A 25,000-nucleotide genomic window follows, 5' to 3' on the forward strand; every position below is an offset into this window, starting at 1 on the left:
TGTGTGTGTGTGTGTGTGTGTGTGTGTGTGTGTGTGTGTGTGTGTGTGTGTGTGTGTGTGTGTGTGTGTGTGTGTGTGTGTGTGTGTGTGTGTGTGTGTGTGTGTGTGTGTGTGTGTGTGTGTGTGAGAGAGAGAGAGAGAGATTGAGTGTGTGATGTCCTGATATAGAGCCGTGGGAACAGGCCACACAGTGAATGCATTCGAGGGATCTTGAAGCCTTTTCTGTTGTTGTTTGTTGGTGTGTAGAGGACAGAGGAGACCAGTTGCCCAGTACCGATGCAATGTGTTGCTCAAGGGCACTCAAGCAGAATAAGTTGCTGAAGTTGAAAAAGTTGCCAAAAGTTGTTGTTTTTAGTTTTTGGTCTGTTTTGCTTAATTCTCCACTTATTTTTACTATACTACATACTGCATCTGACCATACAAGGCATATAGTTAGCATGCAGTAGGCCTACAATTGAGAAATACTTACAATTGTATATTTCGTCATAACATTGCGCCCTTGAACTTGGCTCTTGTACATGTATCAATCACATTTGTTTTGCTGGTTGTTTTCACTCGGAGGCTCAGTCGATGTGACGTAACTTCTGCTGCAAAGAAGATTGTTCGTCAAAATCGCACCAAAAAAAAAAGCTTACTTAATTTCCACACTAAAAATTACTACTGGATGTAAAAGGGCATCCATGTATGTTTTAAGCATGCTGCATTTGACATCCTAAATCTTTTTCTACCGTACTAAATAAATATCATGGAAGTACTGTATGAAAGGATTGGAACGCACCCCGTGTTCCTTCACTATTGGTCCCATCAGTCAGGCCTGTCCCCTCTCAGTAACACTACAGCTGTCATAACCTCCATGTGTGAGGGGTCAGGGGTCAAGATTTTTGAGGTTTAGGTCATTTCCTGTCAGTGGTAGCGTGCAGTGTGCACAACAGATGTTTACGTGAGGCTCTGTTTGGGTCTGCTGCAAACCTGGTGAAAACATGTTCATAAATATTTACCCCCAGTAAAGTCATTTCTACATGAAACAAACTGCTGTATTTATGATCCCGCTCTCCTTGATTTAAAGCTCTAGTGCGTAACTTCTGTCATCCCCCGTGAGGAATTCTGAGTATTTCCAACAACACTGTCGGTGCATCTACATGAGGTTAAGCCTTCGGTGATCGCGCATGGATTTTATACCTTCTGCTGTACGTCCAGGTTTTTTTTCTTAGCAGTAGAATCAACAACTGAAACATTTCTTGGGCTCTTCTGGGATTTTTCTTGAGCTCCTGCACCAGTGTCAGTTGAAGGGGGGGGGGGGTGACACAAGTTTGTAAACGCTGCCATACTGAGAAATACAGAGAGAGTTTTGTGGAGCTGATGATCAGTAATAGATGAGAAAGAAGGGAGAGAAATGAAGGGAAAGAAAACAGAGAAGAAGAAGTGGGAGGAATGAAGGATGGGAGTATGATTGCATGGTTTCAGTGTGACAGACAGGAGGAGTGTGGCTTCTGCTGCAAAGTAATTACTGTTTACATTGGACACACACACACACACACACACACAGATACACATATACACACACACTGATTCACAACACATAAACACACACACACACACACACACACACACACACACACACACACACACACACTCACTCATGCACACTTATACACATACTAGCACACATGCAGTCCTACACACACTCTCACACACACACACACACACACACACAAACACACACACTCACACACACTCACACACACACACACACACACACTCGCACTCATACACATACTAACACGTACACACACAGACACACACACACACACACACACACACACACACACTTGCTGCCTCAGCTCTGTTTTGACAGAGCGCTGGCTTTAAGGTGCATTTATCCGCTACACGACACACAGCTGAACTAAAGCAAACCGATAGCAAACCCAGATGGCCAAATTCATGTGATCCATTTTGCAGAGGCCATGTTTAACGGTTGTGTTTTTTGTTCATACACAAAAACACACACACACACACACACACACACACACACACACACACACACACACACACACACACACACACACACACACACACACACACACACACACACACACACAGAGTTTGTGTTTTTGTTCCACCCCTTCTGGGCCTGATTTGATCTGACAGTTTAAATTCATCCACAAGATGCTTTTTTGCTTTTTCTGCAGTGTGTGTGTGTGTGTGTGTGTGTGTGTGTGTGTGTGTGTGTGTGTGTGTGTGTGTGTGTGTGTCTGTAAATACTCCAAAATGAGGTCTGGAGATGTTTCCTGTTTTATAAACTAAAATATCATGTGATTGTAACGTCTAAAACAGAAAAATAACATGGCCGGGCTGTTTGCTGTAATAACTAGATCTATCTACAGCATGTCTCCGCTCCCTCTGCACTCTTTTTTAAAACCCATACTGAAATATGTTGAAACCAGGACATTCAATATGAAACGATACACTGATGTCTTATGCAAAATGTTCAGTTACTTGACTAAAACATGCAAAACCTGCAGTATGGTTAAAAATCCACAAAAATGTAATGTACACTCAAAACGTTGCACACACTGGTTTCACCATTTGGACATAGTTAATCTCCTCACTACATTTCCCAAGATGCAATTGGAGTATCCTAAGAAATAGAGTGCAAGATAAGATTAACATAAGTATTACCTATGCATAAAAATTAAACGTGCAGTGCGTTGAATGTATTGGCATTCAGAACAGACTTTCTATCCATCTACTACTAGCTATCCAATTATATAAAATAACTACAAATGGATTGCAATTTCATGATGATTCTATCAGTTTATGTGGTTGGTTGCAGACTTGCATGGAGCAGTTTTTGAATGTCCGAGCTGCATCCGAGTAGCAGAGCTGAGTTGAGGTGCAACGTGTAGAGAGAGAGAGAGAGAGAGAGAGAGAGAGAGAGAGAGAGAGAGAGAGAGAGAGAGAGAGAGAGAGAGAGATTCATTTATTGGCCTCTCATCTATCTAACCTCCGCCCTGTGTGGAAATAAGAGATTGTTGTACAAGAGTGCAGCTGTGAGAGTTTTCACAACGCTCCTCTAGTCGCTCAGGAGTCCCCAAACCACACACACACACACACACACACACACACACACACACACACACACACACACACACACGTGCCCTATCCTGTAGCCTAAATGACAGACTGTGCTAACCACAGGGATCTAATTGTAGCACCACTCCTCAGTGTGTGTGTGTGTGTGTGTGTGTGTGTGTGTGTGTGTGTGTGTGTGTGTGTGTGTGTGTGTGTGTGTGTTCAATGTGTTTGTATGTGGCTGTGTGTTTATATTCTGCTCTCTAATCTTGTGTGTGTTGGCTAGCTGTCAGTCCCCAGAGAGAGGGACCAGGGTGGAGATAGGAGGAGGGAGGGGGTCAACGACAAACTGCTACCCAGGAATAGTGCACTATGTCCTGGGTAATATTTAGGCTACAGTGGGGTCGCCTGGGTGCAGATCTGGAGACATGCAAAGAAGTAGAACACATAGAAGGGAAGTGAAATGAATGCACTACAATAAACATACAGTAATCATAAGGCATGTTGAATAATATAAGAAACATGTTTATATCTATATCATGAATATGTTTTCTTAATGCTAAGCTAACTCCTTTCTCCTGGCTGTAGCTTTGCATCCAACATACAAGTGTGAAAGCTAATCACCAAACTCTAGACAAGAAAGCGACTAAGCTTATTTAGTTCAACTATGGGTTTTTTTTCTAATTGAATCAGAGTTGATAAATCAGTTATAAGTTCAAGCATAAATCGTTTGCTACTGGTTGTCGTCAGCACAGATAAGAATTCAACAGCTGCTGCCGTGTGTTTTTGTCTCTGTATTCCAACGTAATCAGCTGTATATTATCATAACTGTGTGTGTGTGTGTGTGTGTGTGTGTGTGTGTGTGTGTGTGTGTGTGTGTGTGTGTGTGTGTGTGTGTGTGTGTGTGTGTGTGTGTGTGTGTGTGTGTGTGTGTGTGTGTGTGTGTGTGTGTGTGTGTGTGTGTGTGTGTGTGTGTGTGTGTGTGTGTGTGTGTGTGTGTGTGTGTGTGTGTCCAAGGATTGTTATTAGCCTCATTAATCACAGCAACACTTTCCAATAATGGGTTTATTGTTCTCTGTGTAGTTATATAAATGGTTTAGACACTCACACACACACACACTCACACACATGTTTGTATGGCTATACTTGTGCGGACATTCTTTGCCACGATGCATTCTAGCACCCTACGGAAACCTAAACCATGAAAGAAATTGAAACAATACAAATGTCTAAAACTCTAATTTGTTCTCACAAAGAGGGCAAAACAAGCACACACACACACACACACACACACACACACACACACACACACCACTCTGTCTCTCTTAACCTCAATTTCCTCTGCATCCTTCTTCTATTATTTTGTTATTGTCAAGCATGTTTATGATTTATAACGATACTTATTTTTAGACTGTTTTGTCTTCTTGCAAACAAACAAAACATTATGGGCCAATAAGTCAGTAGACACTTAAATCTGAGAAAGTATTTTTATGTCTTGTAGTCATAAAAATCTTGAATATTGTTGTTATTTAATAAAAAAAAAACTTGCAAAGCCAATATGGCCATAACATTCCAGAACTATCTAGAATGGCACACAGTCAAAATAAAAGGCCACTAGTGGAAAAACAAGAGTGTCTGTATACCTCTAACAGACTCCAGTAGCTTCAGGGTTTATTCCAACAACACAAAAGTAAAGATGGAACGAGTGGCTGACAAACTGGCCCTGCGTTCCAATCCCCATACTTCCCTACTATTTAGTACGCCAGAAAAAGATTTAGGATGTCCCCAATACATGCACGTCAAATTGTAGTATGCTGAAAATACATAAATGCCCCACTAACTCAAATTGCATTTTGGAGTATTCGTCTTTATTCTTGACATTGATTGATTTTTTTCTCTCTCCTGTGGCCCTAAAACTCTTCTGTACTTTAGTATGTAGTGTAGTAAAAAGAAAAAGTATGTGATTTGGAATGTAGGGTTGGTTTTTCTTCAAAGGTTTATTAGCCAGTGTCCCCGCCCCCCCCCCCCCCCTTTGGGCACAAACGTTCACCGTGCATTTCATGGCATCTTTTTAGATGTTTTTGTATTTGTTGTGAGATCCTGTTTTGAGTAGCCTGCCAATGGTACTTGAGAAAGAATTATTATGAACCATCAAAATACTCATGAACATTGATATGACATGTTGTGGACAATCTGGAGTTGAGTTCAAGCATTTTATTTTTTACTTTGGAACAAAAATAACTCCTAAACCAAAATTTGGCGTTCTCTGCTCAGCACACACACACACACACACACACACACACACACACACACACACACACACACACACACACACACACACACAGCTCTTTTTTCTGTCCCCTAACCTCCCTAAAAAACAGTAGTTAAGATGTCTGGAAATTGTATTAAGATGAGTTGCATTCCTTTAATGGGTCATGTCACTGCAATTTTTTCAATAGTCTGGAACCAAAAATTCTCAACTTTCTAAAGCACTTACATCAACTAAACTTTCCATTATCATTCTTAGCACTATTCCAAAGGTCATTACAGAAGGATTTGTCGCTGAAATTCTGGGGTCATGTCACTGCAATTTTTTCAATATTCTGGAACCAAAAATCTCAATTTATTTTTATTTATTTTTTGGGCACTTTAAGCTTGACAGTACATAGTTGAAATGGGGAGACAGAGAAAGAGGGGGGATGACCTGATGTAAAGTAATAAAAAAAAAACTTTCCATGACAACTCTTAGCCATATATCTAAGGTTATTACAGAAAGATTTGTCTGTCCAATTCAATCTTGATTTACTAAATACAGCTGGACTTTTTCTTCTTAAAATTCCTGCTGTAACTTTTTCATCGCTCCATTAATTACATGCTGTGATGTGCCACACAAACAGATATGTATTGCTATTTTATTGCTAGTCTTTGAAATTTTTATTATAGCTTTTAAAATAGTTTTGTGAAGCGTTTTCTTGGGGAGTATTTGGTCCCTTGGGTGTCAGGGTGCTGTGACCTTTTAAGCTTGTAATTTATGGTGTTTTTCTAGTGCCTCCTGCTGTTGCTGCCTTCCATAACATGTCTTCTTTTATACTTGAAACACTCTGAACCATAAATCTCAACTTCTAAAGCACTTACATCCGCTAAACTTTCCGTAATCATTCTCAGCACTATTCTGAAGGTTATTACTGAAGGATTTGTTCATATGTTGTTGATTGTCTGATTTATGAGACATTTTGTTCTTAAAAACATGCTGAAGCATTTTTAAAACCTGTACATAATATTTTTGGATTCATAAAATGAAAAAAGGCGGTATCTTGAATCTGTTTTGTAAATGCTTTGGACACTAATACTTTGTAAAAAATAAAAATAAAAGATTATAATGTGGGCTTTATCAAACATCTAGATTTTAGTTTTTTAATGGGGCCAACATTTCTCGCCTTTACAGCTGTGGTGCAGTATCAAATGTTAGCCACTAGATGGAGCTGATAGATCAAGCTCTGTCATGAAAAAAACTGCAGTAGAATAAATTCGTACATTTGTCTTTCTATTTCTATTTGTCCTGTGTTGTGATGGACCAGTTATATATTTAATATGTATATTTCTCTCCTTTCCTCTGTCCCTCTGTCTCTGTCTCTCTCTCTCCCTCTCTCTGTCTCCCTGTCTGTCTCTCTCTCTCTCTCTCTCTCTCTCGCTCCCTCTCTCCGTCTCTGTCCTATAGATGGACCAGATGTCAGATGAAGAGGTGGAAGTGAGGGATGAGGATGAAGAGGAAGACAGCGATAAAGAGGACCAGGATCTGGACAAGATGTTTGGAGCCTGGCTGGGAGAGCTCGACAAACTCACACAGGTAGATAGATATAGCACACGGTAGCAGTGGCTTAGAAGTAGTGGGGGGTTAAAGGCCTACTTCACCGGTTTGAATATGAAGGTGTATTGAATTCTGAGATCCTATGTAGTATAAATGTGCAAAAAATTTTTAAATTGGTTCATCCTAGCCTGAGAAAAGGCAGAAAGAGTTTTTTTTTTAACCCTATATTAATCTTACTGTGACATCACAGTAAGATAAATATAGGGTTAAAAAAAAAATTACTTTGTAAATATTACTGTGATGTCACAGTAGGAGAAATCACAGTAATATTTACAAAGTAAGGTTTTTTTTTTTAACCCTATATTTATCTTACTGTGATGTCACAGTAAGATTAATATAGGGTTAAAAAAAACACTCTTTCTGCCTTTTCTCAGGCTAGGATGAACCAATTTCAATTTTTTTTGCACATTTATACTACATAGGATCTCAGAATTCAATACACCTTCATATTCAAACCGGTGAAGTAGGCCTTTAAGTGGAATTGACTAACCAAGTCCCAAATCAGTGTGTGTCTGTATGGGGGGGAGGGGGTTCTCAAAAAGCCTTAAAATAAAAATTAAATGTTTGATATGTTTGTGTGGAAGAACTTTCATAAATACATTAACATTGAGTGGATAAATGATTTGAGTAACTGAGGTTTTTATACTTTTTTTTTAATAAGGGACACTTCTTTCTGTGTCCACTCTCATCTATTCCAAAATGTGAATGGTTTAGTCCAGACAACTGCTTTAAACAGCTGATTGAGCTCAATGCAGCAAAGAGCAGGTAATGGTCATGGCTTTTAACAGCTGATTGAGCTAAATGCAGCAAAGAGCAGGTAATGGTCATCATGGCATTCACTCATTCTCTCCATCATCTTCTGTCTATTCAGAGTCTGGATGACGGTCGCCCGGAGCAACCGCGTCAGCAGCAGAAAGCTCCTCTCAGACAAGACACCAACAAGGACAACCTCTACAGGTTCTCCATTTACAACATCAACGGTAGGACACAGACAGACAGACAGACAGACAGACAGACAGACAGACAGACAGACACATACGCACAAACACATACTTTCTTGCGGTTGCCTTCTAAGCTGTAACTTTTTATTTCCTTGTTTTTATGTCTTTTAAAAGCAATTTATTTTCATTTAAAAAAAAATGTGTCCTTATTTCCACTTATTGTTTTTATTATCTCTTAATTATCTCTGTCTTCAATACCTGTATTTCTTTATGTCTATTTTTTTAATGTAGGTTCATGCCCCTGTAAAGCACTATATAAATAAACTTGCCTTGCCTATACTCACAGTAGGAATGCTTTTGAAATGTACACATTTCTGCGACAGTGTACCTGTGTCTAACTTCACATCTGTCTGTCTGTCTGTCTGTCTGTCTGTCTGTCTGTCTGTCTGTCTGTCTGTCTGTCTGTCTGTCTGTCTATCTATCTATCTATCTATCTATCTATCTATCTATCTATCTATCTATCTATCTGTCTGTCTGTCTGTCTATCTATCTATCTATCTATCTATCTATCTATCTATCTATCTATCTATCTATCTATCTATCTATCTATCTATCTATCTATCTATCTATCTATCTATCTATCTATCTGTCTGTCTGTCTGTCTCTCTCTCTCTCTCCCTGCAGAGGCCTTGAACCAGGGGGAGAACGTTGACCTGGACTCCCTCATGGCCGACCTCTGCTCCATAGAACAGGAGCTCAGCACCATCAACAACAAACCCAACAGCGGCGCGGGAGGGATGGCTCGACTAGGGCTCACTGACACCAAGGTTCACATATTATTATTATTATATCACGTGTGTGCGTGTGTGCGTGTGTGTGTGTGTGTGTGTGTGTGTGCGTGTGTGTGTGTGTGTGTGTGTGTGTCTGGCTCGACTAGGGCTCACTGACACCAAGGTTCACATATTATGATTGCTATGTCAAAATGATCACACACAAAATTACATATCTGAGAATACATATATGAAGAATTAGGCTTGAGTCTTGTTATCATAACTTCAGTTTCTGCAATTTATATCAGTTATAATGACATTTTCTGTTACTGTCCATAATGAAAATGTTTAAAATATCTTAAAACAGTGTATTAGGGAATACATAAATAATAATTAGATGAATAAAAATGGTATTAAAATTGAGTTAGCCTATTTTAAAGGTATTGGCTAATATTTTCTTTTTACAAAAAACAATCAAATACTTTCTGGTCCTACATCCTGAAAATCACATATAACACTTTTTTTTTACCATAAAATTATTCTTATTTCATCTGTGTGTTAAATCACCCCTCACTGTCTCTTTCTTTCCGTCCGTAGGTGCGTCAGAAGCCTCCGGCGGGGCGCAGTAGCCGGCAGCAGACACCAGGGGGCAGCAGTAGTAGCGCTGGTGTTAGCGGTAATGCTAGCGCTAGCAGCAGTAACTGTGTTAGCGCTGGCGGTAGCAGCGGAGCTAGCAGCAGCAGCAGCAGCGCCAGAGCCTCACCGGCCGGAACCATCAGGGCTCCAACCGGTAACCACGGGAGACCGCCACTCGCCTCCAACTTCAGTCTGGATGACATCACCGCACAGCTGGAGAAGGTGTGTGAGACGGAGAGTGTGTTTGTGTGTGTGAGATAGAGTTTGTGTTTGTGTGTGTGGGGGAGAGAGTGTGTGTGTGTGTGTGTGTGTGTGTGTGTGTGTGTGTGTGTGTGTGTGTGTGTGTGTGTGTGTGTGTGTGTGTGTGTGTGTGTGTGTGTGTGTGTGTGTGTGTGTGTATGGATGTTTGATTTTTTTAAAGACACAAATAATCTTATCGTAGATTATAAAATACAATTTTGTGAATTAAGTCAACTTTTTTAATTAATAAAAAAAGTTTTCAAATTGACCGTTCCATTAACTGCAATGCATGTTGCTTGAAAACAGTGTGTTGACTATCCTCAATGAAACATTATCCTGAGAGGAAAACATTGCAACTCAGGATTGTACTCTGCCCATCACAGTTTTCAATGCAGTTACCTCATGTACTGTTTGACATTAAACAACCACAACTTTGAAGAACATTTTTTATGAGAATTGAAAGACTGACTCATGCAGAGTTTTGCCAGCATGATGTCTGATTGACATATGTACTGTAAATATTAATATTGTGAAACGTGCTTCATGTCTGGTGCCAACGTGCCAGTTGGATCTCAGTATGTATGAAGCACTGACTCTTGCCTTTAATACACAGCCTAGGCTCTGTAAACGGGCATGTTGCTAGCTACAGTGGGCCCCCCTTTGTTTACATACTAAATCAAATCAAATCAAATCAATTTTATTTGTATAGCCAGTATATAACGTAAAATATATAAAAGTGAACATAGTGTGGATGCAGTGAGGACTTCAGATGCTGAGGGGGGACCTGATCCACACCGTCTCGTCTCCACCAGAGAAAAAAAAAAAAAAAAAGGACAGACAGAACCAATGAGCGAAACAAAAAAAACTTTAACGTGAAACCGCCGCCACAAGAAACACAGCCGAAACCCCCCCCCCCCCCCCCCGAACATGCTACACCTTTACCCCAACCTTTCCCACATGTCTATTCTTCCCCTCCAGGCGTCTCTCAGTATGGATGAAGCCGCCCGTCAGACGTCCTCTCACTCCCTGAGCTCCGCCTCCTCCTACGGCTCGGCCACCATGAGGCGACCCGGGACCTCCCAACGCACACACAGACGCACTGGGTCGGTCGGGACAGTCAGCGAACATGAGGTACACTACACTATGACGTAATGTTTTTAGTGGATGGATGGATGGATGGATGGATGGATGGATGGATGGATGGATGGATGGATGGATGGATGGATGGATGGATAGATAGATGGGTGTCCTGGGGAAATCCACCTGCTGTAAGATGGAAAAAAGTGCCATAGAATAAAGAACTAAATACCTGTACTAAAATCTCACCAGTAGATGCTGCTAAATACTCCAATGTTACACTGTAACTTTAAAATTGTATGCATTTTTTTATTTATTTAAAAAATAATAATAATACAAAATACTGTATGGTTTAATAGACACTTTAAGTTTTCTTTTAGAATCACACACACAGCTATGTATTCTAAACTATGACTTCTCTCCCTCTCCCTCTCTCGTAGGCTCGTTCCATAGTCCAGTCCTCCTCCCGCTCCTCAGTCACCTCTGGTTCGGGCGTCTCAGTGCACTCTGCCTCCTCCATGGACTCACTGGACAGTGTGCTGCGGGGGGAGGGAGAGGGGGGGCCGGGGGAGGCCGGGCCCGCGGGGGAGGGGGCCAGGCATCCAGGACACCCACACACTGAGGTACATGAATGCATAAATAGTATTAAAACGTGAATTTAATTTCTATAAGATTGAGATGCAACTAAATGGTCAAGGTCATCCACACACTGAGGTATGAATGCACATGAAAGTATGAATGAATGATTGGTATTATTTTTATCTTTTCATGGTTAAGATGAATGCACATGAAAAAATTAAGATGTTTTTTATGATTCAGGACTGAGGTACATGAACGAAAGATTAGTATTGAAATGTGAATGTTATTTCTATAAGATTGAGATGCAGCTATTGGTTAAGGTCATCCCCACACTGAGGTACAAGCACCAACAAGATTGTTATGTTTTTTATGGTTAAGATGCCATGAATTGGTCATTACAGATGGAGTGGGTGATTCTGGGATTGTTGTCAAAATCACTTTTTGTCAAAATCAGTGAATATCTCCTCACGATCCGCTACCTGTACTGGTGTTACTACACAGCCTAGGCTCTGTAAACTGGTACAAGCTACGGTGGGCCAACTTTGTTAACATACCCTTTGTGTAAATACACATTTACAGAGCCTAGGCTGTCAATTAACTCTGGATTTTTTTTCAGCGTGCACACTGTAAGGACAGTTAGCGGTGAGGCGATATTCACTGATTATGACAAAAAAGTTAATTTAAGAACAAGCATACTAAAAAATGCCTGACTCAACCTTTAACACACACATGTAGGTCAGTGCCAGCTCATTGTTTCCGGTCTTTTAGCCACATATACGTCCAACTCATTAAAAACCTGTACACTGGTCGGGATTAAGCTGAGTCTGCTGTACGTCAGAGCAGATTATGTAAGAGATTATGAGCTCCGGATCATAATTGCATTGAAGATAAATACAAAAGAAATGATCAGCGTTTAGAATAGAGGATTAAAGACGGTCTATTGTCCAAGCGACTTTTCCTGAATCTGAAACTGCATTCTCATGTTACAGTCAATAATCATGATTATGTAACAACTTGCATTTCCAAATAGATTTATTTCTACTATTTCTATTCCTCCCCCGCTTTAATAAATATTTTTATATGTAAAAAAAAAGTCAAGAAAAGGTATTCTCCAACAGTCCAGCACTTTTTTTTTAAGTCTTTATTCATTTTGTAATAAAACAAACACACAATTAAAAACGTGAACACACAAAAAAAACACAAAATAGAATAAATAACATATATAGCGTACTTTACTTTACAGGTTTCTAAGGACATTGTTTGTCCTATAGGTAAATGTTAAGCAAACAAATAAAAAGACAATAAGGTCCACTTCAGTACTCTTATATAGTCCAGGAAAGGCTGCCATATCTGTTTAAATTTTTCTGCTTTCCCTGACATCTCATAACTGATTTTCTCCATATATAGAGTATTAGAGAACTCCTGTGTTTTTTTTAACAGCATAGGATGTGTTGGCTGCCATTCCCCTCTCTACCGCTGGCTGCAGCTGCTGACAGTCTCTACTTCTTCAGGCTGTGTCCCGTCTCCCGTGTCCAAGCTTCTTTTAGAATTTAGGACAAAAACCTCCATGTCTGTCCCTGGAGAATCAACTGAAAAGTAAAATCCTGGTCATAGTCATCCCAGAATCAACAGCTTAGTCAGATGTTAACAATTCACCGATGTGCTAGTGGATAAAATAACCAAAAATACCATGCATTTTCCACTTCACATAGCTGTTTAAAAATGTCTTACCTCAATCCTTCTTTAATTTCTGACCGTAGGAAGTCTCGGAGGGAATTTAAGACCTAAACCTTGTGAATGTTGGAGCCTCAATTAGCTGCACAGTGAATACACACAATAGGAAAGTGGGTTACCGCTCCTCTCACTCGTACATTACATAACACAGAGACACACACAGAGACCAGCGACTTTGGCATTAGTGTTTTTTACAATAGTCATGCCAATAAAGCTTTTTTAATTGAATTGGGTTGAGTAGGAGTGAAGGGAAATTAGAATAACAATACGAGAGGCCAGAGTGAGTCAGCGAAATGACTGTATAGATGATTTAAATAGAACATGGTAGGGGAAGCAAAGAGTGACACACATGACAAGACAAATAAACAGAGAAGGAGAACGAAAAGAGTGGGCTTGGATGAGTGTGTGTGTGTGTGTGTGTGTGTGTGTGTGTGTGTGTGTGTGTGTGTGTGTGTGTGTGTGTTTTATAGCCCAAAGCGCTCGCTAGCTGCTCCCTTGAGTCCAGCTCATTAGAATCTGGGTCTATATACTGCAGTCTGAATCACTGAGTCTGTTGATCCTTTCCCAGTGAGACAGTCCAATAAGGGCAGTGGGAAATACTGTGAGGCAAGGCAAGTTTATTTCTATAGCACACTTCAGACACAAGGCCATTCAAAGTGCTTTACAGGGTCAAGAAATACATCAAGATTAAAATACATCAAGTATAGACACATTGGAAAAGTGGAAGAAAAAAAAAGCTTAAGCATGCAATTTTTTTTTATGTATTCAAGCCCATTTATATAAAATGCTTTGAACAGTTTCAATATAGAAATAGATCAGAATTTCCACACACACATATACACACATGTGTGTGTGTGTATATGTGTGTGTGTGTGTGTGTGTGTGTGTGTGCGCGTGTGTGTGTGTGTACACTGTGCATGTGTACATGAGAGAGAGAGAGCGAGAGGTTGTATATACATGTTTGACCTAAATATTTTCTTTTAATCTGTGATTATGAAAGGAGATGAGAACTAATGCTTTCTATAAAATTATTTCTGGAGATTGGAACACACACACACACACACACGCACACACACACACACACACACACACACACACACACACACACACACAACATACATAAGTTATTGATTTATTTATTTGAGACAAAAAAATAAGCAATTTTGACAGTTTCTCTCTCAACAAAATTGAATGAGATGAGATTAAAATACAGAAATGATAAATAACATGGAAGTGGATGTATGAAATATACGGCTGTGTGTGTGCAAGTCTCATGGCCACTTTAAAATAAAGAAGAAAGTGCATCGTGTGTGTGTTGATGATATACAACAGAGGGGATTTCTTCATTGAGGGCTTTTCCTCAAGACCGGCTCATCTGGTGTAATTTAAGTGTGTCAACATTCCCTTTCCAACCCAATATATACTGTACCTATAGTATTACTGTGATCTGTTTATTATGTGTACAGTTCTCCTCCACAGGTTTTAATCTTTGACAATTTAAAAGGTGGAGTCAGTGATTCTGGAGAACGCTTGTTGACAAAATCCCTTTCTATCAAAATCAGTGAATATCTCCTTATCGTCAGTCTGTGTGTGTGCTGAAAGAAAATCTATGTAAAGAAAGGGGGGGGGGCACTGAACTGTAGCTAGCAAAAGGCCCGTTTACAGATCCTAGGCTGTTTATTAACACACACAGTACAGACAGGTATAGCAGATCGTGAGGAGATATTCTCTGATTTTGACAAAGTGATTTTGACATAAAGTGTTCTCCAGATTCGCTGACTCCACCTTTAATACAATGACGATGATATATTTTTCTCTGCTGCTAAACTCACCACACAGCTTTCTGCTAAAGCTCCACATCACAATCAATCACCAGATTAACTCACAAAGACTCTCTCTCTCTTTCTCTCTATCTGTCTCTCTTTCCTATCTCTTTCTCTCTCTCCCTCTCTCTATCTTTCTCTCTCTCTCCCTCTTATTCTCTCTCTGTCTCTGTCTACCTCTCTCACTCTCTCTCTCTCTATCTTTATCTGCCTCTCTCTGTCTCTCTTTCCCTCTCTCTCTATCTATCTCTCTCTGTGTATCTCTCTCCCTCTCTCTGTCTCTCTATCTATCACTCTCTCTCCCTCTCTCTGTCTGTCTCTCTCTCCCATTCTCTCTCTCCATCTGTCTCTTTCTCTCTCTCTTACCCTCTTTATATTTATCTCCCTCTCTCTCTCTCTCTCTCTCTCTCTCTCTCTCTCTCTCTTTGTCTCTCCTCTCCCTCTCTCTCTCTCTCTCTCTCCCTTGCCCTCTATATCTATATATCCCTCGCTCTCTATCCCTCTATCTCTCTCCATCTCTCTCTCCCTCTCTCTTCCTTACCATCTCTCTCTCTTTTACCCTCTCTCTCTCTCTCTCTTTTAAAGCACTCCTATCTGGACAGGGAAACCTCTCAGATTCTCAAAAACATAGCAGGAAAACCTTCCCACCTGCTGACAAAGGTGAAGCCCGAATCACTACTCTCTCTCTCCCTCCCTCTCTCCCTCCCTCCCTCCCTCCATCATTCCCTTTCTTTTTTGCATGGCATCTTCCTGTCCCAATTTCTATCTCTTTGCAAGAGTGAATGATCATGCATTTTCTTCGGTGCACCTCATTTATACTAATATGGCCGCCGTGCACATTAACTCCTTCTGTCTTTCGCCTTCTCCCTCTCAGTACTGTTGCCCGAAGGGGAAATGTGTGTGTGTGTTACCCTGTGTTCCAATACCAATACTTCCCTACTATTAAGTATGCCAGAAAAAGATTCAGGATGTCCCAATACATGCACGTCAATTGTAGTATGCTGAAAATACAAAAATGCCCCACTAACTTCAATAGCATTTTGCAAGTATTCGTCTTTATTCTTGACATTTCTCGACATAATGAAAAAAAATCTTCCTTATCTGATTTTTTTTCTCTCCCGTGGCCCTTAATCTCTTCTGTACTTTAGTATGTAGTGTAGTGAAAAGAAAGAGTATGTGATTTGGAACGCAGGGATATTGTGATGCTCTATGTGTGTCATACAGTCTAAGGCCATGACATGTCCTATTTGGCTCTTACGTAATCCCAAAGCTTTACAGGCACAGTAATACAACATATTATCCCCAGGCAGACGCACAAAACTCTTTATACTTCTGTGCTATTTATAGTAGGGCTGCCCCTCTGAGGTTGATACGCAAATTGAGATCATGATGCTAGTATTTTTCTAAGTCCTCGGTTTCACCTGTAAACAGGAATAAAGGTAAAACAGATTGGAGGGTGATTTCCAAAGCTCAGTTTTCATTGATCTAAAAGTCACTTTTTGCAAAAAAAAAAATCTGTAGACAGAAAAACCATATGCACTTTTCTTAGTGCCAAATAGCATTGGGAATATTATTTTTTTATTTTTATTTAACTTTAATTTAACCAGGAAAGTCCCATTGAGCTTAAAAACCTATTTTTTGAGGAGTCCCGACCAACATTAAGTTAATTAAAATGTATAAAAAAACATCAGCAAGTAAAGGAGGTGCTCTCAAGTGCTCTCAGCTTGGATTTAAAAACATTCAAATAAATAATTTCAGTTAGTTTACAAAAAGAAACGTGAATATTCTAATCTCTGTATTGAACTGGCAGATTCAAAGCATGACTGTCTCTCACTGTGTCTTGTAAAGCTTTGTGGTCACCTGTCTTTACTGTTACTGTTACTGAGCTCACCTTTTGCATTTGTGGGGTCAAAATTATTCCATGTCATGTGACTGTCCTGTTCCTCCATCTCACCCTGAATCTCTCTCTCTCTCTCTCTGGTTACTGTGTGTTTCAGTGGTGGCCATTTTGTATTGTTTTCTATGAAGCATGAAGGTTTGCTGTGGTTATGAATTAGAATGTGCATGGGTAAAAAGAAAATTTTATCTGACAGACTTTTATCTGAGTCCACGGCTGAGGAGTCTTACACGGATGCGATCATACAGGTGTGATTTCAAATGCAAAATCAAGTGTTTACCAAAAGTTGAAAGACTTGGATACTCCATACTCCATTTTGACCAAGACAATAAACTTAATTTAAGTTTGTTTGGAGGACTAACATTTTGGTGATTTGTGTATTGAATTAAAAACTGACCAAGTGTGTATAAGAATGTTCCTTTTAGCTACTAAGACCCATCCTGTGTGATCGTGCTGTAAGACTCTTCAACCATATAATATGTGTGTTTGTGATGAAAAGTACAGTAAATGTATCATGATATTATGTTTGTGAAGGTAAGTGTGACCAACAACGCTTTCTGTGTCTGCTTTTATCCACTAAAATCCGTTGAACGAGATCGTACATTGATTACGTTCCCGTAAAACTATAAGAAACACATGTTTTTCTCCAAGAAGAAATGGCCTATTTGACATCGGCACATCTACATTTACGATGCACATTTCAAACGCTGTGAACTAAAGGAAAAGAGAGCTGAAGATCAACATTGGTGGAAGACTTTGGATTTTTATTTCATTTTATTAACATCACTTCATATGTGATTATAAACGTCAAGATGTTTGTTTGGAAGTTGCAGAAATCAATGTTTAGAGATAGTGTCTTTCAAACACATTTGTTGGGAAACTATTGCTTGTAAGTGTGTTGTTTTCTGTTGCAGTTATCATTAGGTTGAGGGTTATTGGTTGTGGTTTGCACAATGCATTTTACATGTATTTATTTGTATAGCATCTTTAGCACATTTTTGTATAGCCCCTTTTAGCAGCAGTACAGCAGTTACCCCAGTAGTAAAGCAGCCTGGTGTGTTATGTTGGTTATAGGGAGATTTTGGAGCCCTGCCAGTTGTTGTAATGGGTAGATTAGTGGATGAGCTTGGTGCTAGCTAACACAGATCAATGCAGATAATAGGACTAGCGACAAAGCTACTACTCTTAATTGTTGCAGCTGCTGCTAAAGTTGTTGTTGTTGTTGTAGTTCAACCAAGATAAGGATTCTGGTGTGTGTGTGTGTGTTGTGTGTGTGTGTGTGTGTGTGTGTGTGTGTGTGTGTGTGTGTGTGTGTGTGTGTGTGTGTGTGTGTGTGTGTGTGTGTGTGTGTGGTGTGTGGTGTGTGTTGTGTGTGTGTGTGTGTGTGTGTGTGTGGAGAGATTAAATGTAACCTCTAACCTCTTCAACTCAGACGAAATAAACAAAATCAAATCGTTTTAATTGGGAGAAAAGATCAACCAACGTGTGGCCATTTTGAGAAGGTTACACGTCTCTACGGTTAATAGGTGTTGAGTAGAAATATGCAATGTTAGCTTGTGTTAACAATGTTTAGTTTAGTTTAGATTTTATTTCACATAAAAACAATAGAAAAACACAATATGATAAAACATATACTGTTAGTACATGTGTGGGCGTGTATGATAACCCACAAAACATTTAAATATTTAAATATATAACGCAATTAAAAACTTTAAAAATATATATTAACAATAATGCAAAACAATCAAATAAATAGAAAATAATATCAATTGGTTATAACAAGGTGTAATTGTACATTTTATTTCAGTTTAGCATTTCCAATGTTGTGCTTTATACTGTGCATGAATGTCCTTGGATTACATGATACTATGTGACTGTAATGTTATAGTCTGCTCTTAGCTGTATATAGGCTTTAACAGTAAAGGGCAAAGTTGATTTGTGTGTGTGTGTGTGTGTGTGTGTGTGTGTGTGTGTGTGTGTGTGTGTGTGTGTGTGTGTGTGTGTGTGTGTGTGTGTGTGTGTGTGTGTGTGTGTGTGTGTGTGTGTGTGTGTGTTGTAGCTTTGTGTGTGTGTGTGTGTGTGTGTGTGTGCGCGCGTGTGATTAGATACGGAGTAAGTAGTAGAGGCTTTATTTTGATTGGATTGGCAATGCAATGATTTGATTGGATGATAAAACAGATGAGCCCGCTTGATTGGTTGTTGGAGAAATGTGCCAGATCTGTTGAGATAATCTTCTTTGGTGCAGAGACTGGGTGATTCCCTATAGCATATACTGTATATGTTTGTACACACACATGCGTCTCACACACACACACACACACACACACACACACACACACACACACACACACACACACACACACACACACACACACACACACAGCTGCTGGCAGGCAACAGGGTGTTTTGTTTAGTGTTCTTGGCTTTGGCTTTAAGCCTCTGGAAACATGATCTAAAATAGTCAAAATCTAATATTTAATATATGATATCAACGTCCGTGTTGAAAATAAAATGTTCAGAAATATTATGAAACCTATCAAATGTTCTCCATGGCAACAGTCATAGTTTTTATAGAACATTTCAGCAAATAATTGGCATTATTGGTTCAAAATACTTAATGTGTCATAAGAACCAGAGCACAGCCCATAGCCTCATCTCAACAAAATTTCTGTGAATTTTACCAAACTTAAAATGACAATATCTTTCATTTTGATTGACAGATCTGCCTCTTACTCTTTTTCAGATGCTTTACTATCATGAAACTAACTCCCCCAAATTACATCGTTAGGGGGATTTTTTGTGGGATTTTGTGGATTTGGGATTTACCAAATCCAGGGCTTTAAGTAAATATCTACTGTTCATATAAACCTTAGTAACAGCGCTCTCGGCCCAGGGGGTCCACATTAAGCAAATAAATTCAGATTAAATTTTCGCTTTTTGGGAATGCATTCATTCATCTCATAGCAGCTTCCATTGGCTTAAAAATAATTTTTTTCAACGAGATACCCTATCCCATCATCTGTCAGTGTGTCCCCCCTACAGTGCAGTAATTCTGATTTAAGTGTTTCATACCATAAAGGGGCTCTGGAAAAAAAAACGAATTTGATTTGGTTTTAATTTGTGTTCCCAGATTAGATTCCAGTCAGATTACGAGCGTGAAGGGCCAGTCTAAATCCTGCTGCAGTGATTAGGCTGAGGGTGTAATTATCACAGTGTGTGTGTGTGTCGGAGAGAGTGTGTGTGTGTGTGTGTGTGTGTGTTTGTGTCGGAGAGTGTGTGTGTGTGTGTGTGTGTGTAATTCTGCAGCATTCAGCATACTCTTTCTGTGTCAGTGTTACACCGTCTCAGCAATAAATGCACACACACAGTCACTCACTCTCTCTCTCTCTCTCTCTCTCTCACTCACGCAAACTCTCTCCCTCTCCTTCACACACACACACACACACACACACACACACACACACACACACACACACACACACACACACAGATACAGACACACACACACTCTCAATCTCTCTCCTTCACACACACACACACACACACACCGCTGGCCCACCTCTCCTGCCTCTGTATAAATCCCCTGGCCCCGTCTGTTTCCAGCCCTACGGCAGCCCAGGAGGGACACATTCTGGTCTGACTTCAAAGGCAGCAGAAGCTAATTCTAGTGTCTGTGTGAATGTAGGTCAACTGAATATCTATGAGACGGGGAAACATGTTAACGCTGCAAGATGGAAATGACGGTGACAGCGGCAGAGATAGAAGGCAAAGAGAAACAGCCTGTTTTCTTAAGAACAAGCACAAGAAAATTATTTAAATGTTTTATTTATCCTTTATTTTACCAGGTTAGTCTCATTGAGATTAAAATCTCTTTTACAAGAGAGACCTGGCCAAGATGGACAGCAGAACACAGTTACACATAAAACACAATACAAAATACAAGTTCAATATTAAGTGTAATAGTGAAACATACAAAAAAATGTGTTTTAAATGAAAATAGATAGATAAATAGATCCCACTATAAAAGCATTGTCTTACCAAGAAAATGGCCGAAAAGGTGCAGTGTGTTCAGGGAATTGACATTTTTCAAAACAGACTTGGTGGAAATCGAATATAATATTCATGAGTATTTTTGAATTATTGTATAAACACACTATTTTTTTTATAACCTTAAAAATCAGTGTTGTTGTTTTTTTGTGGAAAGACTTGAGGCAGTGGTGGATGATGCCATCTTTAGTAACTAGCTTCATGTCCTTGAAGGCCATCGTTAAAGGATTTGCTGAACGTAATGGATTTTTTTCAAAGTGGTAAAATCTCGTTTACCAATAAATGGAATAGAATTAAGCTAAAATACAAATTCATTAGGAAGACATTTTACAATACGTTGCTCCATTTCAATTTTATGAATTTATTTCAAACACGTTAAAACATTTTTTTAAAAAGTCCTAGATTGTCTAACACTTGTTAATTTTGGATAATATATCCTTGGAGGAAGTATACACATAATAACGAATAGAGATTCCTACAGTTGATTCTTTGGCAATCATACTTGTAACCCTGGGCAGTGCCTTGCTGAAGGGCAGAGATGACGTGGACAGTAATGATTGATGGCTCTAATGATGATGATGATGAAGATTATAACTGACACATCATCCAGCTGCTTCAGGCTTTTAATACTCTGTCCAGGAAATGCTAATGTAAGATGAAACTCATAGACACTGTATTGACTAAAACACACTTCGATGGGCCGCTCCGGTGGCGTAGTAGTGGATAGAGCGTGTACCATATTGGCTCCGGCCTTCGTTGCAATGGTCGCGGGTTCAAATCCTGCAATTACTGCAGGTCATCCCCCCTCTCTCTCTGTCTCCTCATTTCAACTCTGTACTATCTAATAAAGCTTGAAAATGCCAAAAGAATTATCTTAAAAAAAAACACACTTCAATGCTAAGTGAAGCTACATACAATAAAGTTATATGACGGATGTGTTGGCATGATAACACTTGAAATAACAATATTTTTTAGCAGTTATTAAACTCTTGACTTTAGTTATAATAACACATTTGGATCAAATGTTAAAAAGCACAGAAGGATAATGTGTTCTGTAAATTCTTTTAATCCTCTAATCTACTTTTTTTTTTCTAGTAAAATCTCCTCATATTAATGTTTAAGCTTTAGCTTCTCTAAGTACGTGCGACAACAGTACTTTAACAGCTGGTAATGCTAATTGCCAATGCGAGATGTATCTAGTATCCATTATTCCATATATCAGAACAGTTTTGTGTCTAAATGAATGATACCCGGAAGGAACCCTGTAAAGCGCTTTGAGTGCGAGAAAAGCGCTTTTTTTTTAATCCAATCCATTATCATTATCATATAATATATTATCACAGTAACCTACATTACCAATTCTGCTGTATTTTCACCATCTAACAGTTTCCCCTTTTGTAAATGTAAACAGCCACTGGCAAAGGAAAGTAATACATGTATTTAGTCGTATTGTTATCATAATATAATGAAAACATTCCCATACAATGTGGGAACAGCTCAAATATATATTAATCTACAATTTTTTTTTTAGGGTTCACAGCTAACTAGATTGTATGATAAACCTTGTAGTATTATTAAGTTGGACGTTTTCACTCTTTAAATGCATATATTCTGTCTAGTATGGTGTGAATATATATTTCCACACACACCCTACAGTATATACCTCTGATTTAATATTAACAATGTGCCAACTAACTAAAAAAAAGGGTATTGTTCCACATGGACTATCCACATTTTGAATTTTAATATTTAATTTTTTTTATTATCATACCATTTTGTGCTTCTTTAATAATATAATTTCCTTTCTTGGCTAAATAAAATAAAAAATATTTTTACTAAAATATTTTTTTTCCTGTTCAGTGATATAAGTTTTCATATATTATTAGCTAGTCATTTAAATACCATCTCTAATATTTATTCTACATTCTTCAATATTTGATGCTCCTCTACTTTAATGTAAAAAACAATTTATTATAGAAACTGCTTTGTTCAAATCTGTAAATGACAAAGATGTGAGTTCATTTCAGTAATCTTCTATCAGCTTCAGTAATGGAAGATAAACCCGTAGAAACAAAACAGAGGGTCGTCATTATGCAGCTGTTTATGAGCTTATGCTGTGTGTGTGTGTGTGTGTGTGTGTGTGTGTGTGTGTGTGTGTAAGTACTTTGGGGGTTCAGGGGGGAGGGGGGCTGCCGATAAGAAGATTGGCTATAATCTCCTCTTTCTCGTCCCCATCATCTTCAATTCATTCTGCCCTTTCGCTCGCTCACAATACGAAGTGTGTGTGTGTGTTTGCCTGTGTGTGCGTGTGTTTATGTGTCTGAACATGTGCCTGCATGTGTGTGTGTGTGTGTGTGTGTGTGTGTGTGTGTGTATGTGTGTGTACCACCTCAGCAATAGGGCCAGACGCAGACAATCAGACACTCATTTGAAGTGACTGGAAAAATCCCCCTAACAAAAAAAATTGGGCCGCATTCCAAGAGAGCAGTGCTGTGTTAGAGTGATTCAACCAGCGAATTACAGGGTGAGATCAGGACACAATAATGACCGAAATAGAACGCAGGGAAAAAGCTAATCAGTGTTGCAAGGCAAGGCAAGTTTATTTATAAAGGCTATAGCACAATGTATACAAGGCAATTCAAAAGGTGTTTACATAGGGCATTAAATTACATCAAGATTACCGTAAGAAATATATAGAAATTGCCATTTGAGAGATCATGAAAGCAAAGAGTGAAAACAGACAGAGAAATAAAAAAAATTGATTTCACTGTTGAAAAGGAATAGAAAAGAGGGTGTGTGTTTGTGTGAAAGTGTGTGCGTGTGTGTGTGTGTGTGTGTATGAAATAGATTGTGTGTTTGTGTGTGTGTGTGTGTGTGTGTACGCGTGTGTGTGTGTGTGCGCGCGCGTGTGTGTGTTTATAAAGGAGAGAGAGAGAGGGTAGAGAGAGCTTGAGATAAAGAGATCAGTGCCTCTGTATGTAGTGTGTGTTGGCAGCGCTATAACGCCCCTCCCCCCCAAACACTGCCTCCATACTCCAGTCTACTCTCTCATCCGCTCACTGCCTCTCCGGCGATGTGACGGGACCAGGGACAAGGTAGCCTCTTTGATTTCGATTTAACCCGCTAGACAAGGACTGATTTTGATCACCTATGTCTATGTGAGGTAGGCTAGCTATTGAACTAAAAAGGCAGCCACAATAGCATACTAACCAGTCAATAGATTTACTATTTAATTAGTCAGCAAACAGAGTGAGTGAGACAGTTTGTAAAGCAGTCCAGAACTGGATTAGTCGATATACTACTCTACTTTAAACTGCCAGGCAAATAGTATTTTTTTTTCTTTTTTCATTTCAACAATTTTTGCTCTATTTTATGTGTTTTTTTCAACTAAATTTTGCGTGGAGATCATGCATTTTTCTCTGCTGGATATAAAAGGCTGTGTCTTGACTACTTCTGCTTCGCCATCCATTCATCTATACAACCTGCTTTCTCTGTGACATTTTTCCTCCAATCGGATTCTATCTGCGAAATCGTTTTGTGGAAGCCCTGACAAGCCGAATTTGGTGTTTGTGGACATTGAAACTGAAGCAGTGATTGCAAATTCAAGCATCTAATTTCTGTGTTATCAAAGGGGAATACACACCGGACTATCCTCTAATATGTGACAGAGAAATGCTGGCACTGCCCCCGATTTGAGCGTCTGTTTGTGGGGAATAATTTGGATAATCCGTCCATAGATATACGGACAATAACTATCTACCAACATGTAGGTAGCTTCCGGAGCATTAAAATCTAATCTCAAATTTTTCCACTGCAGTCACACTAAACCTGAGATGATGATTATGGATATTTTGAAGAAGAGGAGGAGACGGAGGCTTAACCATGGCAACCAGACATGTCTGAAGATAATGCTACACAGTTTGGGGCAACTTGGGAAGTGATTGAAAGTCTTGTTGTCTTTTTTGGATCAACGCTTGGCAACTTTTCCTCTTTTTTTGTTGTATTTTTAGCTCTTCCTTGGCTTTGTATGGGAAACTACCGGCATGATGAATATCCATTTGGAAGGGGCTTAATACAACAGGAGTTATGTAATGGACAAAAAGACTGAGGATACACTTCTACTTCGTCCAATCTGTGCGGATAAAAATACTACAGCTGGGATTTTCTGGACTTTTTTTTAATTAAATAGCAGATATTGTGGTTTTGTTTTTCATACTGAGCAGACACAGAAGCGTTGGTTGTGTTACTAAAATCAACTGAAAAATAACAATGAATTCCTGTTGGAGACCTCAGGTAAGTCGATTGGATTGTGCATA

The 25,000-nt window shown here is 39.2% G+C and overlaps 1 protein-coding gene across 1 annotated transcript in view; it reads left to right on the forward strand.

Moving 5' to 3' along the window:
* Positions 1–25,000, forward strand: part of raph1a (Ras association (RalGDS/AF-6) and pleckstrin homology domains 1a) — a 76,998-nt gene that overhangs the window by 36,132 nt on the left and 15,866 nt on the right. Inside the window, exons 3-9 of the mRNA XM_080038664.1 lie at positions 6,791–6,919; positions 7,812–7,920; positions 8,566–8,708; positions 9,249–9,509; positions 10,506–10,658; positions 11,045–11,227; positions 15,326–15,400. Of these exons, the coding sequence (XP_079894790.1) occupies positions 6,791–6,919; positions 7,812–7,920; positions 8,566–8,708; positions 9,249–9,509; positions 10,506–10,658; positions 11,045–11,227; positions 15,326–15,400 (1,053 nt within the window). The remainder of the gene's footprint in view (positions 1–6,790; positions 6,920–7,811; positions 7,921–8,565; positions 8,709–9,248; positions 9,510–10,505; positions 10,659–11,044; positions 11,228–15,325; positions 15,401–25,000) is intronic.

This window comes from Ammodytes marinus (assembly GCF_949987685.1).
Source record: "Ammodytes marinus genome assembly, chromosome: 12".
Lineage (NCBI taxonomy): Eukaryota > Metazoa > Chordata > Actinopteri > Uranoscopiformes > Ammodytidae > Ammodytes > Ammodytes marinus.